The sequence below is a fragment of the Anomaloglossus baeobatrachus genome, chromosome 11 (assembly GCF_048569485.1).
Source record: "Anomaloglossus baeobatrachus isolate aAnoBae1 chromosome 11, aAnoBae1.hap1, whole genome shotgun sequence".
Classification (NCBI taxonomy): Eukaryota; Metazoa; Chordata; class Amphibia; order Anura; family Aromobatidae; genus Anomaloglossus; species Anomaloglossus baeobatrachus.
The window spans coordinates 52,128,441-52,146,213 of NC_134363.1; the positions used below are offsets into that span (position 1 = coordinate 52,128,441).

The 17,773-nt window shown below is 50.1% G+C and overlaps 1 protein-coding gene across 3 annotated transcripts in view; it reads right to left on the reverse strand.

Moving 5' to 3' along the window:
• LOC142256663 (AP-2 complex subunit alpha-1) overlaps positions 1 to 14,628 on the reverse strand; it is a 225,657-nt gene extending 211,029 nt beyond the window's left edge. For all 3 annotated transcript variants that reach the window (XM_075328480.1, XM_075328479.1, XM_075328478.1), the window contains exon 1: positions 14,353 to 14,628. In XM_075328480.1, coding sequence (XP_075184595.1) covers positions 14,353 to 14,419 — 67 coding nt within the window. In that variant the 5' untranslated portion in view covers positions 14,420 to 14,628. The remainder of the gene's footprint in view (positions 1 to 14,352) is intronic.
• Positions 14,629 to 17,773: the final 3,145 nt, after the last annotated feature.

The following is a 17,773-nucleotide window of genomic DNA, read 5'->3' on the forward strand; positions in this document are numbered from 1 at the left end:
AGGCAAAAACCAAGCTAATAGAAGCATTTCACAACATATATTTCAACACCACAGATATTCCACACAGATTTAACTAAATTGGCCAAGTAATGTGCTCCGTCTGTCTCTTTCCCCGTCTGCCTCTTTCCCCGTCTGCCCACCGACATCTTATTACCTCACATATAAGGTTCTTATACTATGAATGTCTACATACAATCACAGCTCCTACTAATAACCTGTAGTTCCAGGCTCCATTTACTTTAATGGAGGCATGTTTTTTGGAGAGTAACTGTAAAGCGCGGGGTTACATTTTCCTGTCAAAACATAGTCTATGACGTTCCCTGGGTCACATGAGGTGTCTGTGCAAAATTTCGTGATTGTAAATGCGACGGTGCGGACTACACTTTTCGTTTCACTTTTTCCCCATTATGTAGATAGGGGCAAAATTGGTTGGTAAATTGGAACACGTGGGGTTAAAATTTCGCCTCACAACATAGTCTATGACGCTCTCGGGGGGTCAGAAGTGTGAGTGTGCAAAATTTTGTGGCTGCAGCTGCGACGGTGCAGATGCCAATCCCAGACACACACACATTCAGCTTTATATAGTATAATAAATTATATATAATATATATATATATATATATATATATATATATATATATATACACATACACACACACACACTATATATATATATACTCAGTTTCTTCTTGAAAGTGATTGCAATCACAAATTCTTTGGTATTATTATCTTCATTTATTTTGCTTGCAATGAAAAAACACAAAAGAGAATGAAACAAAAATCAAATCATTGATCATTTCACACAAAACTCCAAAAATGGGCCAGACAAAAGTATTGGCACCCTTAGCCTAATACTTGGTTGCACAACCTTTAGCCAAAATAACTGCGCATAACCGCTTCCGGTAACCATCAGTGAGTTTCTTACAATGCTCTGCTGGAATTTTAGACCATTCTTCTTTAGCAATCTGCTCCAGGTCCCTGAGATTTGAAGGGGGCCTTCTCCAAACTGCCACTTTGAGATCTCTCCACAGGTTTTCTATGGGATTCAGGTCTGGACTCATTGCTGGCCACTTTAGTAGTGTCCACTGCTTTCTATCAAACCATTTTCTAGTGCTTTTTGAAGTGTGTTTTGGGTCATTGTCCTGCTGGAAGACCCATGACCTCCGAGGGAAACCCAGCTTTCTCACACTGGGCCCTACATCCTGCTGCAAAATTTGTTGGTAGTCTTCAGACTTCATAATGCCATGCACACGGTCAAGCAGTCCAGTGCCAGAGGTAGCTAAGCAACCCCAAAACATCAGGGAACCTCCGTCATGTTTGACTGTATGGACCGTGTTCTTTTCTTTGAATGCCTCTTTTTTTTCCTGTAAACTGAATGTTGATGGCTTTTCCCAAAAAGCTCTACTTTTGTCTCATCTGACCAGAGAACATTCTTCCAAAACGTTTTAGGCTTTCTCAGGTAAGTTTTGGCAAACTCCAGCCTGGCTTTTTTATGTCTCGGGGTAAAAAGTGGGGTCTTCCTGGGTATCCTACCATACAGTCCCTTTTCATTTAGACGCCAACGGATAGTGCGGGCTGACACTGTTGTACCCTCGGACTGCAGGGCAGATTGAACTTGTTTGGATGTTAGTCGAGGTTCTTTATCCACCATCCGCACAATCTTGCGTTGAAATCTTTCGTCAATTTTTCTTTTCCTTCCACATCTAGGGAGGTTAGCCACAGTGCCATGCGCTTTACACTTCTTGATGACACTGCGCACCGTAGACACAGGAACTTTCAGGTCTTTGGAGATGGACTTGTAGCCTTGAGATTGCTCATGCTTCCTCACAATTTGGATTCTCAAGTCCTCAGACAGTTCTTTGGTCTTCTTTCTTTTCTCCATGATCAATGTGGTGCACACAAGGACACAGGACAGAGGCTGAGTCTACTTTACTCCATGTCAACTGGCTGCAAGTGTGATTTATTATTGCCAACACCTGTTAGGTGCCACAGGTAAGTTACAGAGGCTGTTATTACACAAATTAGAGAAGCATCACAGGATTTTTCAAACAGTGCCAATACTTTTGTCCACCCCCTTTTTTATGTTTGTTGTGGAATTATATCCAATTTGGCTTTATGACAATTTTTATTTTTTTTTTCATTGAAGACAAATTAAATGAAGATAATAATACCAAAGAATTTGTGATTGCAATCATTTTCAAGAAGAAACTGAGTATTATCTGACAGAATTGCAGGGGTGCCAATACTTTTGGCCAGCACTGTATATACATATATTTTACACATATATACACGGTATATATATTTTTATATATGGTATATAAACCTGATCCAGCGGATGCGCAACAGAAGCCCCAAACCTGCATGTAAAAGACATGCCAGATCCAATCTCATGCCGAAATACTAGAAAAGGTGCAGCAGAAGCCAGGGGGGGGGGGGGGGGTCTCTTACTTTTGTTGCTGCATCTGCTCCTTTTATATTAGAAAAAAACACACCCCCCCCCCCAATTTATCCAGGTATTGCACTATTCTGTGCATTGGGGCTGCACCTTCATGCCACAATGCTTTCGGCACATGTGACGCACCCTTCAATGGAATGGTGGGGGGGGGGGGGGGTGTCTTGTCTGAACACAAGAGAGGAAGTGTAATACCGTGTTTCCCCCAAAAGTAACGCCTAACCTGAAAATAAGCCCTTGCTTGATTTTACGAGTATGATTGGAATATAAGTCATGCTCCAAAAAATAAGTCCTAGTTACAGTCAGGGCCGGCATTTATCAGGCCCCCCCCCCTCTTAGGGACGCAAGTTATAGTCCGAGGTTCAAATTGTTTAAGGACCTGTGATGACTTCAGAGTCATGTGACCAAATGTCACTTAACTGCAGAAGTCTATAAGCTGGGTATATGCTGGCAGTCAGTTGATCTCCTTCCCCCTCTGGCAGCTGATAAATACACACGTAGTCAAAATTATTGGTACCCCTCGTTGAATGAAAGAAAAACCCAGCCTCATTTTCCTTACTAATCTCCTGAGACAACTCTTTCCTTTGCTTCCTCTGGTCCATGTTGAGTGTGGTACACACCATGTCACTAAAAAGGACAGTGAGTATCTGTAGCCCTATATACAGGCCCACTGACTGATTACAGGATTGTAGACACCTGTGATGCTAATTAGTGGACACACCTTGATTTAACAGGTCCCTTTTGTCACATTATTTTCAGGGGCGCCATCATTTCTGTACAGGCCTGTTTCATGAGTTTTATTTTATTTTTATTTATTTTTTTAATTGTGTGGAAGCAGAAAAGCAGCAAAGTTTGACTTTCATTTGTTCATTTTCATAGATTTTTTTTATTTATTATTACATTTGTCAGATGCAAGTTCTGTGACTAGTGTGGGTTTTTCTTTCATTAAACGAGGGGTACCAACAATTTTGACCACATGTGTAACCCTACTTAAGTGTCCTAGGAAAGGTAGCAGGTAGGTGCCGGCTGTGTTATGCAGCTAGCACTTGCCTCTATAAGCAGTGATTAGAGCTAGCTCCAATCGCTGCTGTGTAAAACAATTAAATGCCACATTCAAAGACTGGTATATAAGTGGCTCAATTCTGACAGGGATGAAGGGGGGCGTTATTCTGGTGCCCACTGCTCCATCCTTCCCCTACAACAAGATTTCAGGGTGGGAATATTTTGTTATAGCAGATGGGGATCTGCTATAGTATAGCTATGATCAAATGAGGTCTCTAGGGAAGGGGGGGGGGGGAAACAATGCAAGAAAAGAAAATTGTCTGTGTCATTAGATTTAAGGGAATCAGTCAGCAGGATTTTGCTATGTACTCGAGTGCAGTATGATATGAGGGCTGTGACCCTGAATCTATAGATTGTCACGTACTGGTCTGTGTTGTGTTGCTGCACTACATTGTTTTATCATCTGGAGATCATCATTACGGGAATAGGTGTCTCGTCACTCCTGGTCCAACCCTACCTCCACCATCAATGATTAGCAGCTTTCTGTCCATATACAATGTACACAAAAAGCTGCCAATCAGTGTTGTGGGCTGGGTTATACACAGCTCAGCATTCAGATATCTGTAGCACAGAAAATTGATTGTATCACAACTACAACATCCAGTAAAGTGACATTGCTGGAATCAGGGTCTCTGCCCCTTCGTCATGCTGCTCTCAGATTACACTGCAAAAACCTGCTGACAGACTCCCTTTAAAGGACTGAAGAAAAAAAAAGTAACACGCAGACTTGCGACTATGACAAGCTCCCGGCTGTTGGAACAATCGCAGGGTCATTTGCCTTTTTCCTCTTTGGAAACATTTGAAGACTAAATTTCACTATGTCCAACATGACTGATCGCCCCGTGCAGCCGCAGCCTTCAGCATTTATCCAATTTGTTTCCACCAGCTACGTGTGTGATGTGATGATTACCCTGAATGACGATCCTGGTGCTCATCGCTTGATCCGTAAATTATTGTAGCTGCCGTGTTGGAGATTCTTTTTTTTTCGTATATGAAAATGTCATCTCCATTTTTAATAACCAGATTTTTATTGCTCCTAGGCACTTTAATTAAAAAAATAAATAAATAAAAATATTCTGGCCTTTTAGGTCTAAGGCTCCCATGCAGGTCTATGCGTTTCTATGGTTACAGACTATAAACAAAGTCTGTAGTCTGATGCTGCAGTCAGGGATCCTCGTCTCCTTGCACATTGGGGAGGAATAGGAAGAAGACAGATGGGAGTAATGCATGACTGCAGAGACTGCATACATAAATAGGTAATCTCGCCTATACACAGCTAGACACGCACGCTCAGATTTGTTGAGCATCCATGCGTTCTCAACAGGGAGAGGGGAATAAGCAGCGGTGTTCGCCTGTGAGCACAAAGGACAACCCCCCCAGAAGCGGGGTGTAACACCCACGGCCGGTGTAAGGGCAGTGAGCGAGGTTATGGACCCACTGGAACACAAGGGGCCTCCGGATTTACTCTTTAGTGGGAGGGGCTTAACTAAGCACGCACCGCGGAGCGGACGCCAGGTGCCACTCCCAGGGCAGTGATCAGGGGTATGGCAGCTGACTGCCAGGACAGGTGACGGACTCAGGAATAGACGAATACAGATTAGGTGACTGAGGCAGGTATAGACAGGAATGGAGGGCACGGCAGGGGGACACTGGCATGGGAAGGCAGGTAGTGGAGACTGACTCAGGGATAGCAAGACAGGAGCACAGGCCCTGAGAACTAGCTAGGAAGCAGACTGAAGACTGACTGACTAACTAGATGCGTTGAGCAGGCACCTCCCCTAATGGGAGGGTGCCTTAAATACAGTGTCTCTCAGTCATAGGCTAAGAAACATTTCTTGGAAATAGCACGTCGTCCCTTTAAGAGGAGGGCCGGTGTGCGCACGCTCGTTTTAGGTTCACTCCCAAGAACCCTTTGCGGCATGTACAGTGCCCTGGAGGGGAAGGAGGCAACAGCACACGTGGATGGCCGGGGAAGTGCGGGAAAGGACACAATCCGGCCGGGGCTCTGCAGAGATGCCGGCGCTACACGGAGTCACCCTCTGTACAAACTGCAGCTCAGCTTCAGAGCTAAACAGTGTGGGTGCCGGGTAGAGTTCATGTAATGTGAAGCCCTCAAACGGAAGCCCTCAAACGGGAGCCCCAAGCACAGTCTCCGACCTCCTGCGGTTCTTCTTTTGATTAACCAGTCAGGCACAACATCATCATTGTGGCATGATGAACAGGCGATAACGTGCCAGGCTGACTAATCAAAGAAGAGCCACGGATGCCAGGAGGGGTTCTAAGGGTTCCTGTCCAATGGCCATAATTATTGACCCAACTGCTCCAACTCGTGCCGAGTATCGACCCCTCATTGATTCAATCTAAGAGTAAGGGTATGTGCGCACGTCTGCGTTCTGCCGTGCCAAATCTTGCGCAGCGTTCGTGCGTTTCAGAACGAGCCAAAAAGTTGCATTCTGGATGCATTGTTGAATGCAGAATTCATGCGTCCTGGATGTATTGTTGAATACAGAATTCATGCGTTCTGGATGTATTGTTGAATGCAGAATTCATGCGTCCTGGATGTATTGTTGAATGCAGAATTCATGCGTTCTGGATGCATTGTTGAATGCAGAATTCATGCGTTCTGGATGCATTGTTGAATGCAGAATTCATGCGCTCTGGATGCATTGTTGAATGCAGAATTCATGCGCTCTGGATGCTTGCTCTGCCATAGATAGAATGGGAAAAGCATCCGGAACGCACAAAAGAAACGTCATGTTGCTTTTTAGAACGCAGCGTTTTGATCAAAATTTCAGCATTCGAATCGCTGCGCTCTAAAGCGTAACGTGCGGTTGGATTATGCACAATCTTCATAGATTGTGCTGGGGACGCAGGACGCATGCCGTTACGCTGCAGTGCTAAAAGCATTCAATACGCAGACGTGCAAGCCTAAGACAAACCCGGACAACCCCTTTAATTGCTTGCACTTTTTTACACTATTGCTCTGCGGCAGATTTAGCGCATGTTCACACACAACAGATTTGTGGAAGAAGGGGCTCAATGAATCCAGACTCATTTGGGAGTGTGAGTGAACAGGTCAAAGAAGAGAAGCAAATTATCTAATTGTATGAGCGTGATTAATGCACGGTGACTTGTAACATCTCCTTCTCCCCTGTGGAAAGATTCAATTTTGCAACTTTGACACATGCAGAAAAAAAAAGGGAAACGAGATAAAAAGCAATTTAAGGGACAGACAATGGCAGGAAATACATAAATGAACCCCACCCTGTGCACTGCGGAGGGTCCTAATGAAGAGCAATAACCACGTGTCCAGGTAACCGTCGTAATATTAGAGTACAGGCAAGAGGAGAATCATCGTTATCGGTCCCAGGCTCCCCAGACGGAGTGCAGAGGCGGCACTAATGGACACAAACTCCGAATGGTATTGTCACGGTGTGTCACGTTAGACAAGACAAGCCGTGTGGTGTCTGGCTGCAGACGGTCGCTGCGTTTGCTCCACGATTTACCATCCTTTCCTCTGTGGTGTGAATGGAGTCTTGTGTGTCTTCTCTGTTGGGTTTTACTCTTTCCCCTTTAGGACCCTGCAGAGATCTTTTCCTTTCAGCTGCTAATCATTATTATATTATTAATCGTCTGTGTGTTTCTATACCTGCATTTCCCCTTGGTATGTTGCTGGTGATAGAGTTAAGCTTCTATACGGTCCTGATTGTAAATGGTCATCTGGAGAAATGTTGTATGTTGCTGTTGCTCTCCCTAAATCATCTTAGAGAGAAGTTGTTTGTTTGCAAAAGGTCGCTGCATTTGCTCCTCGATTTTCCATCCGTTCCTCGTGTGAATGGAGTGGTGTGTCTTCTCTGTTAGCGTTTTGCTCTTTCCCCTTTAGGACCCTGCAGAGATCTTTTGCTTTCAGCTTTTAACGATTATCCCTCACCCTCTGTCTTTATATACCTGCATTTCCCCTTGGTATGTTGCTGGAGATAGAGTTAGTTTCTATACAGTCCTGATTGCGGCTTGTAATCATCTGGAGAATCAGTGTTGTATGTTGCTGTTACTCTCCTTGTCATCTTGGAGAGAAATTGTTTGTTTGCTTTCCCCTGTTTCTTTGTTAGGGCTTAGTGGGGTTGACTAGTGCTCATCCCACCCAGTTATTACCTAGGGCCCAGTACAGGGTTAGCAAGGGCCAGGTATCCTGCTCATCACATAGCTGTAAAAACCTATCTAGGGACGTTAGGGGAGCCAGAGTAAGGTTTATTGGGGGGGGTCACCATCTCCCCTCCCCTAAACAAAGGGTTATCCTCTTCCCTCCCTTCTCACCGTTCACTTGGTAGTTCCCCATATCTACCAAGTATGATCATATGTGGTGTGTTCGCAGCATTTTTTTTTTTTAATCCATTTATGAACATAATTCCAATACAGCTCCCATAAAAACTGAAAGTTTATAAACAGAAGACAATTACACATTTTTCCAATTTTTGCCTATGTGAGAACTTGAGACAACCCCTTGATCTCATGGTATTAGAAAGCTGCATTATTCACCATTTCCCCGATGCTCACATGTGTACCGTACAACAGTTTTTAGGATCTGAAATCTGCTGACGAATCATTCTGCGTTTGTGCAGGGTATTCCCACGCTGCAGAAGCTGAAAATCAGTTGCAAACTTTAATGTTCTGGCGGCAAAAATATAGGATTTCGGCATTATCCATTAACACGAATGCAGAAAATTCTGCAACCCATTTGCTGTGTGTGAACCAATCTTCAAAGGGTAATAAAAACTTATCACGTTTCCACTGATCCAGAAAACTGGGCCCAGAGTCCCTGGTGTGAATGAAACACAAGATGCATATACCGGCTGCTGCTTTATTCATTTTCTATTGGACGGTCAGAGAGCGAGGTACAGTACTAAGTGACCTCCACCAGATAGATTCCTAACAGAGATCAACTCTCCTGCACCTCTCACCCTCTGCTTACAAATCAAGTTTTTTGAAATTGCAAATACAGCTTTATTGATGCAAATGGCAGAAGATAATCCTTTGCTATATGCATCAAAAAGCAGAATGTACAGTTTTAAATGACTGATCTGTCTGCTGCAGGCAACAAACATAACTGTCATGGTTCCTGGGACAGTCACGTGTTCCTGATGAAGAGACCTGAGAAGTCTCAAAAGCTTGCTCTCTAAAGGCCCCATCACACGAGATCGCAAACGGGATTGTTGCTGAGTCACAGTTTCTGTGACGCAGCAACGATCTCGCCAGTGATCTCGTTATGTGTGACAGCTACCAGCGATCAGGCCCCTGCTGTGAGATCGCTAGTCGTTGCCGAATGGTCAGGATCATTTTTTTCAAAAGCGATGTCCTGCTGGGCAAGGCACCTCGCTGTGTTTGACGCTGTGTGACAGGGTCCCAATGACCGCCGAGATCATTATACAGGTCGCTACTGCGACCTGTGTCGTTGGTAAGGCCTGACTGTGTGACATCTCACCAGCGACCTACCAGTGATCCTTTTCAGGACGTATCGTTTTTGGGATCGCTGGTAAGTCGTCGTCGTGTGTGACTGGGCCTTAACTTCATTTATTTTAGTTGGCCATTAAAAGGTATCAGAACTACAAGATTGTAATTTTGTTTCTCTCACTGAGAGCAATCAATCATTTATCACAGTTGACAAAGTCCTGTGGTGTTCGGCCATAGAAGGTCGCAGCGTTTGGCTATGCAAACTGCTCTCTGACCTTGTATTATTCCGGCTTGGTGTATATGGTTTCTTATGCATTTCTTCTGCTTGGGGTTTATCCCTTTAGGACCCTGAGAAGTTCCTCACCCTTTCAGCTGCTTTTTATCAGCACTTCCCTTGGTGTGCTTAAAACCACTCATTCCCTTCCGTCCTGTGATGGGTCGAATACTCGAGTCTTCAGTGCATGCAGTCGGCTTGAATTCTTCTGGAGAAACTTTGTTGTTTACAGTTCTTCTCTGTGTGTCATCTGGAGATAAGTTATTCGTTCACTCCCATTTGTATTCCCAGTGTATTCTTTAGAGCTTAGTGGGGTTGACTAAGTGCTCATCCCATCCGTTCCCCCCCCCTATTTCAGGGTCAGGTATTCGGCTCGGTGCATAGGTGCGGAACCTATCTAGGGTGGTGAGGGAAGCCAGGGCCCAGCTGTAGGTGTAGTCAGAGGTCACCATCTCCCCCTTCCCTAGGCAGAGTTTCCCTTCCCTTTGGCTTGGTACTTCCCCATACCCAGTGTGACACTAACTATGCCTAAATACAAGCTCCTCTGTTGTGGAGGGAGCGCAGGAGAGTTGAGCCCTACAAGAAACCAACTAATGATGAAAAACCACACTATAGCCAGTGATGCATATGGCAGAAGATAAATGATGTTAGGCAGGAGCAAAGTGCACAGGAGCACAAGGTGAATTCACACATTGCTTGATGGTAACTTAGAGGTGGGGAAAGTCAGAAAAATACAGGAAAGGGAGGGTGGAGACTGCAGCACTGAGGAGAAGCAAGTGCTGCCGGGAAATGTAGTTTTAGTTGGGTAAGAAAAGCACTGCCCATTCTTCTATGCGACGCTGGAGGCACAGATTTAAATAGAAAATACACAAGGGTACAAGAAAGAAACATTATGTTGTGAATAGTCTGTATGCTAATAATAAAAATGCATTTATTGGGCTTTGTAAAAAAAAACAATGCGATAATGTCCTTTTTTTCTTACTAATTACTGGTGTTGTTTATTACGGCTTCTCCCTCTGTGTGGGAGTCTGCTTTAGATTCCGAGCCAAGTTTTATAGTCTTGAAAACTAATACAAATAGATTTTAAAAAAAAAAGTCTGTACACATTAAAGAAACAACAGCCGAACCCACGGAGTGCGGGCAACCATCAACAAGTATGCAGGTGCTGCGATCAGAGGATGCAGGTGCTGCGATCAGAGGATGAGGGATTCTACTGTGCACGATCCTTCATCCTCATAAAGATAAGAGTCTCCGCTGTCTGGCAGCAGCTCATCCCAACAGCCCGAGCGAGGACCAGAGAACAGGTCAGTGCGCGAGTATGGGGACGAGGAAGCGGTGTAATGTACAGACGGAACAGGAAGAAAAGAACAGACCGCTATTAAACACCCATACACTAACACTGGGGAATCCTCATATGGTCACTCCTCCGGATTATACGGGAGCCAGGTCCTACTACATCATTCACACAACAGCTTCAGGTGCAAGCCACGTTATTTCACAAATTCCCCCATCCCCTGGGCTCTGCTCCCCCATCCTCTCCCCCCCATCCCCTGGGCTCTGCTCCTCCATCCTCTCCCCCCCATCCCCTGGGCTCTGCTCCTCCATCCTCTCCCCCCCATCCCCTGGGCTCTGCTCCTCCATCCTCTCCCCCCCATCCCCTGGGCTCTGCTCCTCCATCCTCTCCCCCCCATCCCCTGGGCTCTGCTCCTCCATCCTCTCCCCCCCATCCCCTGGGCTCTGCTCCTCCATCCTCTCCCCCCCATGCCCTGGGCTCTGCTCCTCCATCCTCTCCCCCCCATGCCCTGGGCTCTGCTCCCCCATGCCCTGGGCTCTGCTCCCCCATGCCCTGGGCTCTGCTCCCCCATGCCCTGGGCTCTGCTCCCCCATGCCCTGGGCTCTGCTCCCCATGCCCTGGGCTCTGCTCCCCCATGCCCTGGGCTCTGCTCCCCCATGCCCTGGGCTCTGCTCCCCCATGCCCTGGGCTCTGCTCCCCCATCCCCTGGGCTCTGCTCCCCCATGCCCTGGGCTCTGCTCCCCCATCCCCTGGGCTCTGCTCCCCCATGCCCTGGGCTCTGCTCCCCCATCCCCTGGGCTCTGCTCCCCCATGCCCTGGGCTCTGCTCCCCCATGCCCTGGGCTCTGCTCCCCCATCCTCTCCCCCATCCCCTGGGCTCTGCTCCCCCATCCTCTCCCCCATCCCCTGGGCTCTGCTCCCCCATCCTCTCCCCCATCCCCTGGGCTCTGCTCCCCCATCCTCTCCCCCATCCCCTGGGCTCTGCTCCCCCATCCTCTCCCCCATCCCCTGGGCTCTGCTCCCCCATCCTCTCCCCCATCCCCTGGGCTCTGCTCCCCCATCCTCTCCCCCATCCCCTGGGCTCTGCTCCCCCATCCTCTCCCCCATCCCCTGGGCTCTGCTCCCCCATCCTCTCCCCCATCCCCTGGGCTCTGCTCCCCCATCCTCTCCCCCATCCCCTGGGCTCTGCTCCCCCATCCTCTCCCCCATCCCCTGGGCTCTGCTCCCCCATCCTCTCCCCCATCCCCTGGGCTCTGCTCCCCCATCCTCTCCCCCATCCCCTGGGCTCTGCTCCCCCATCCTCTCCCCCATCCCCTGGGCTCTGCTCCCCCATCCTCTCCCCCATCCCCTGGGCTCTGCTCCCCCATCCTCTCCCCCATCCCCTGGGCTCTGCTCCCCCATCCTCTCCCCCATCCCCTGGGCTCTGCTCCCCCATCCTCTCCCCCATCCCCTGGGCTCTGCTCCCCCATCCTCTCCCCCATCCCCTGGGCTCTGCTCCCCCATCCTCTCCCCCATCCCCTGGGCTCTGCTCCCCCATCCTCTCCCCCATCCCCTGGGCTCTGCTCCCCCATCCTCTCCCCCATCCCCTGGGCTCTGCTCCCCCATCCTCTCCCCCATCCCCTGGGCTCTGCTCCCCCATCCTCTCCCCCATCCCCTGGGCTCTGCTCCCCCATCCTCTCCCCCATCCCCTGGGCTCTGCTCCCCCATCCTCTCCCCCATCCCCTGGGCTCTGCTCCCCCATCCTCTCCCCCATCCCCTGGGCTCTGCTCCCCCATCCTCTCCCCCATCCCCTGGGCTCTGCTCCCCCATCCTCTCCCCCATCCCCTGGGCTCTGCTCCCCCATCCTCTCCCCCATCCCCTGGGCTCTGCTCCCCCATCCTCTCCCCCATCCCCTGGGCTCTGCTCCCCCATCCTCTCCCCCATCCCCTGGGCTCTGCTCCCCCATCCTCTCCCCCATCCCCTGGGCTCTGCTCCCCCATCCTCTCCCCCATCCCCTGGGCTCTGCTCCCCCATCCTCTGGGCTCTGCTCCCCCATCCTCTCCCCCATCCCCTGGGCTCTGCTCCCCCATCCTCTCCCCCATCCCCTGGGCTCTGCTCCCCCATCCTCTCCCCCATCCCCTGGGCTCTGCTCCCCCATCCTCTCCCCCATCCCCTGGGCTCTGCTCCCCCATCCTCTCCCCCATCCCCTGGGCTCTGCTCCCCCATCCTCTCCCCCATCCCCTGGGCTCTGCTCCCCCATCCCCTGGGCTCTGCTCCCCCATCCTCTCCCCCATCCCCTGGGCTCTGCTCCCCCATCCCCTGGGCTCTGCTCCCCCATCCTCTCCCCCATCCCCTGGGCTCTGCTCCCCCATCCCCTGGGCTCTGCTCCCCCATCCTCTCCCCCATCCCCTGGGCTCTGCTCCCCCATCCTCTCCCCCATCCCCTGGGCTCTGCTCCCCCATCCTCTCCCCCATCCCCTGGGCTCTGCTCCCCCATCCTCTCCCCCATCCCCTGGGCTCTGCTCCCCCATCCTCTCCCCCATCCCCTGGGCTCTGCTCCCCCATCCTCTCCCCCATCCCCTGGGCTCTGCTCCCCCATCCTCTCCCCCATCCCCTGGGCTCTGCTCCCCCATCCTCTCCCCCATCCCCTGGGCTCTGCTCCCCCATCCTCTCCCCCATCCCCTGGGCTCTGCTCCCCCATCCTCTCCCCCATCCCCTGGGCTCTGCTCCCCCATCCTCTCCCCCATCCCCTGGGCTCTGCTCCCCCATCCTCTCCCCCATCCCCTGGGCTCTGCTCCCCCATCCTCTCCCCCATCCCCTGGGCTCTGCTCCCCCATCCTCTCCCCCATCCCCTGGGCTCTGCTCCCCCATCCTCTCCCCCATCCCCTGGGCTCTGCTCCCCCATCCTCTCCCCCATCCCCTGGGCTCTGCTCCCCCATCCTCTCCCCCATCCCCTGGGCTCTGCTCCCCCATCCTCTCCCCCATCCCCTGGGCTCTGCTCCCCCATCCTCTCCCCCATCCCCTGGGCTCTGCTCCCCCATCCTCTCCCCCATCCCCTGGGCTCTGCTCCCCCATCCTCTCCCCCATCCCCTGGGCTCTGCTCCCCCATCCTCTCCCCCATCCCCTGGGCTCTGCTCCCCCATCCTCTCCCCCATCCCCTGGGCTCTGCTCCCCCATCCTCTCCCCCATCCCCTGGGCTCTGCTCCCCCATCCTCTCCCCCATCCCCTGGGCTCTGCTCCCCCATCCTCTCCCCCATCCCCTGGGCTCTGCTCCCCCATCCCCTCCCCCATCCCCTGGGCTCTGCTCCCCCATCCCCTCCCCCATCCCCTGGGCTCTGCTCCCCCATCCCCTCCCCCATCCCCTGGGCTCTGCTCCCCCATCCCCTGGGCTCTGCTCCCCCATCCGCTCCCCCATCCCCTGGGCTCTGCTCCCCCATCCTCTCCCCCATCCCCTGGGCTCTGCTCCCCCATCCTCTCCCCTATCCCCTGGGCTCTGCTCCCCCATCCTCTCCCCTATCCCCTGGGCTCTGCTCCCCCCATCCTCTCCCCTATCCCCTGGGCTCTGCTCCCCCATCCTCTCCCCTATCCCCTGGGCTCTGCTCCCCCATCCTCTCCCCTATCCCCTGGGCTCTGCTCCCCCATCCTCTCCCCTATCCCCTGGGCTCTGCTCCCCCATCCTCTCCCCTATCCCCTGGGCTCTGCTCCCCCATCCTCTCCCCTATCCCCTGGGCTCTGCTCCCCCATCTTCCCCGCTCTGCTCCCCATTCATACCCCCGCAGGCCCCGCCACCTGCAGGCCGCAGCCCGTCTCAGGCCCCGTCTCGGTGCCCTCGGAGCCCCACTTACAGTTCCTGATGTCGGAGATGAACACGGCCAGTCCCCGCATCCCGTCCCCTTTAGACACGGCCGGCATGTTTCCTGCAGACCAGACCTGGGCGGGGGCGACTGCACTGAGGAAGGCGGGAGCGGTGACAGCGGCGGCTTCGGTCTATGGCAGCGGGCGCCCGGCTCCGGTTCTCGGCCCCGGCTGACTAATACACTACAGCGGGGGAATGTGAGAGCTACAAGCTGAGGGAGAAGCAGGGGAACAGCAGGAAATCCGCCGCAGGGGCTCGTCCCGCCCTACACATCCGCCCATTGGACGGCGACGTCTGGAGCATTGCTCTGATTGGTGGAAGCTCATGTCCATTAAGACGGCAGCAGAGGGAGGGGAAGAAGGGTGTGTCAGTGGGAAATGGCGTCACTTTTCCAACTTAACTTATTAGCATACGCGCTTCATGCTCACACCCTATTGGTCGAATGAGAGTGCCTGGCCGGCTCTTATAGGAGAACACGTCGATTGAAGGGAGGAGCTTTTAGGCGGCCACGCCCTATAGCTTAGCACCTCTTTACTTAAAGGAGCTGTCCACTTTTAAGGACTACAGTATTTATTTGGCTTTTATAGGCTCACCAATGTGAGTTGGTGTCATAAACAACATCAGAAAAAACCCCATAACATTTAGTTATTCTATCAGACCCTCAGAAACAAGCTCGCTGATGGATTATCAGTTAACTCATTCTATCGCCAGCACTAGACAGCGCAACGCAAAGGCAAACGGTGATAAGGGAGGCGACCTAGGACGTATATATACGTCCTAGATCGTGAAAGGCCCTGTAATGAGTTTCCTGGCAGAGGATGCTGGGTTGCCGCACCCAGCAGCCTGTATTCTGCCTGATGATCTGCTTCATTTTCATTATTACAGTTTTGTGACGATATATACAGTCTGCACTGGAATCTGCTCACTTGGGGAAGGTCTGAGTTCCTAGGAAAAATCTCTGATTCAGCAGGAATTCCCCAGAAGAAATCTCTTGCAGAATTCTTAAATAAATGTGTCTCATAGGCTTATTCCCAAAATGGACCGAACCACCCACCCTAGATTAGGTGATTACTTTCTGATCGATGGGGGTCTCAGTGATCTCTAAAATGGCTAGTTGGAGCAGAGATGCAGCACCCCTCCCTCCATTCTGTATGGGACTGTCGGTAATAAATAAGTACACCCCTCAACTTTCTCAACAGTCTGACATAGATGAATGATGCATGGCTGTGGCGGCACTGCTGCATTCTGATGAAGAAGAAATTAGACCCACTCCCCCCACATCAGTTCTCAAGTTTCAGTAAAATATATACTCAGGCTGCAGCTAGTTTTACTCACCCTGCCCAGGTCCAATGCTGAGTCTCCTTATATCTGTTATTATCCATAGCAGTGGTACTACGTTGACAGCACTGCAGCCAATCACTAAATTTAGCGGCTCTGAGAACATGTGCCATCAACTCGGACTGCAGCCAGTCAGTGAGCTTGGAAGAGACTCAGTGCTGCACCTGTGGAGGATGCGGAAAACACTAAAAGGGTTATTCCCATCTCCAGGATCCTATCCCAATATGTAGTAAGCAGAATAATAATAATATTAGCAAATAATTTCAATAGAAATGTAATATAGTTCTCCTGAAATAGCTATGTCTCTTACCTCATGTGCAGGGCATTGCAGCTTAAGTATCTATGGTAATGGACAGTTCTCCTGCTATAGACATGTCTCTTACCTCATGTGCAGGGCATTGCAGCTAAGGTATCTATGGTTTTGAACAGTTCTCCTGATATAGCCATGTCTCTTACCTCATGTGTAGGGCATTGCAGCTAAGGTATCTATGGTTTTGAACAGTTCTCCTGATATAGCCATGTATCTTACCTCATGTGTAGGGCATTGCAGCTAAGGTATCTATGGTTATGAACAGTTCTCCTGATATATCCATGTATCTTACCTCATGTGCAGGGCATTGCAGCTTAAGTATCTATGGTAATGGACAGTTCTCCTGATATAGCCATGTCTCTTACCTCATGTGTAGGGCATTGTAGCTTAGGTATCTATGGTTTTGAACAGTTCTCCTGATATAGCCATGTCTCTTACCTCATGTGCAGGGCATTGCAGCTTAGGTATCTATGGTTTTGAACAGTTCTCCTGATATAGCCATGTGTTGTGAATGTCATCCGAGTGGGTACTGGTGTGGAGCTCCTTCTGGTGGCCAGGAATAGTAATGAAGTAGAGTTGGAATCTGTGATTCAGACAGGTGATGGAATTAATTGGGAATCCTATTGCAGATCAGCCTAGCTTATTTAGGAGAGCATTGTGTGCCTGGCGGTCACCGGGGATAAAATGTTTCCTGCCTGCTTCTGAAGATGGCTTGGAGTTTTCCCTTCTGTTTCTCCGTGTCCAACTCTACTCCAGCTACGTTTACTGTTTCTGTGCTTAATTGCTGGATTTGCACTTAAGAGTGTTTCTGCATATTCCATTTAGTTCTGTGTTTGGTTTCTTGTATGTGAGCATCTGTCTTTCTGCTTTTGTGAGCAGGGCAGTTCCTCCAGCAAGAAAGGGAGCAAGCTCCCTGGTCAGTTTTAGATTATTTGCACTTTAGAATATTACTTGTTCTGTGATTTTGTTTCTTCCCATTATATCTGCAGTTCTGTTTAAAGTGTCAAGCACAAGAGTACCTGATATAGTGGGGGAGAGTCCGTGTGGTCTCAGTATTTATTATCAAGAGATTGGTATTTTTTCAGGGTTTTTTGCTAGCCGCAATCAGTTCTCTACTGTCCTGTTCTATCTAGTAAGTCGGGCCTCGCCTTTGCTAATCTATATTTTCTATCTATGTATTGTGTTTTCTTACATAACCGTTGTTGCATGTTGGGGGCTTACTATTTCTTTGGGGACTGCTCCGAGGCACGTTAGGATTCCTCATTTCTATCTTTGAGGTGTAGCAAGTTTCTCAGGCAGTGATGAGGTGTCTAGGTGTATTAGGAACATCCCACTGCTACTTCTAGTGTTGTCTGATAGAGGATTGCGGTCAGCTCAGATTTCAACTACTCTTCTGGTTTTGGTTTTTTCTTACTAATGGGATTTTTCGTGATCGTCCACGGTTACCAGATCATAACAGCCATGTCTCTTACCTCACGTGCAGGGCATTGCAGCTTACGTATCCATGGTTATGAACAGCTCTCCTGATATAGTCACGTTTATTACATCATGTGCAGGGCATTGCAGCTTACGTATCCATGGTTATGAACAGCTCTCCTGATATAGTCACGTTTATTACATCATGTGCAGGGCATTGCAGCTTAGGAATCGATGGCTCTGAACAGTTTTCCTGGTATAGCCATGTATCTTACCTCATGTGTAGGGCATTACAGCTTAGTTACTACCAGACATATAGTGAGTCACCGGACAGGGGTTTCCTGAA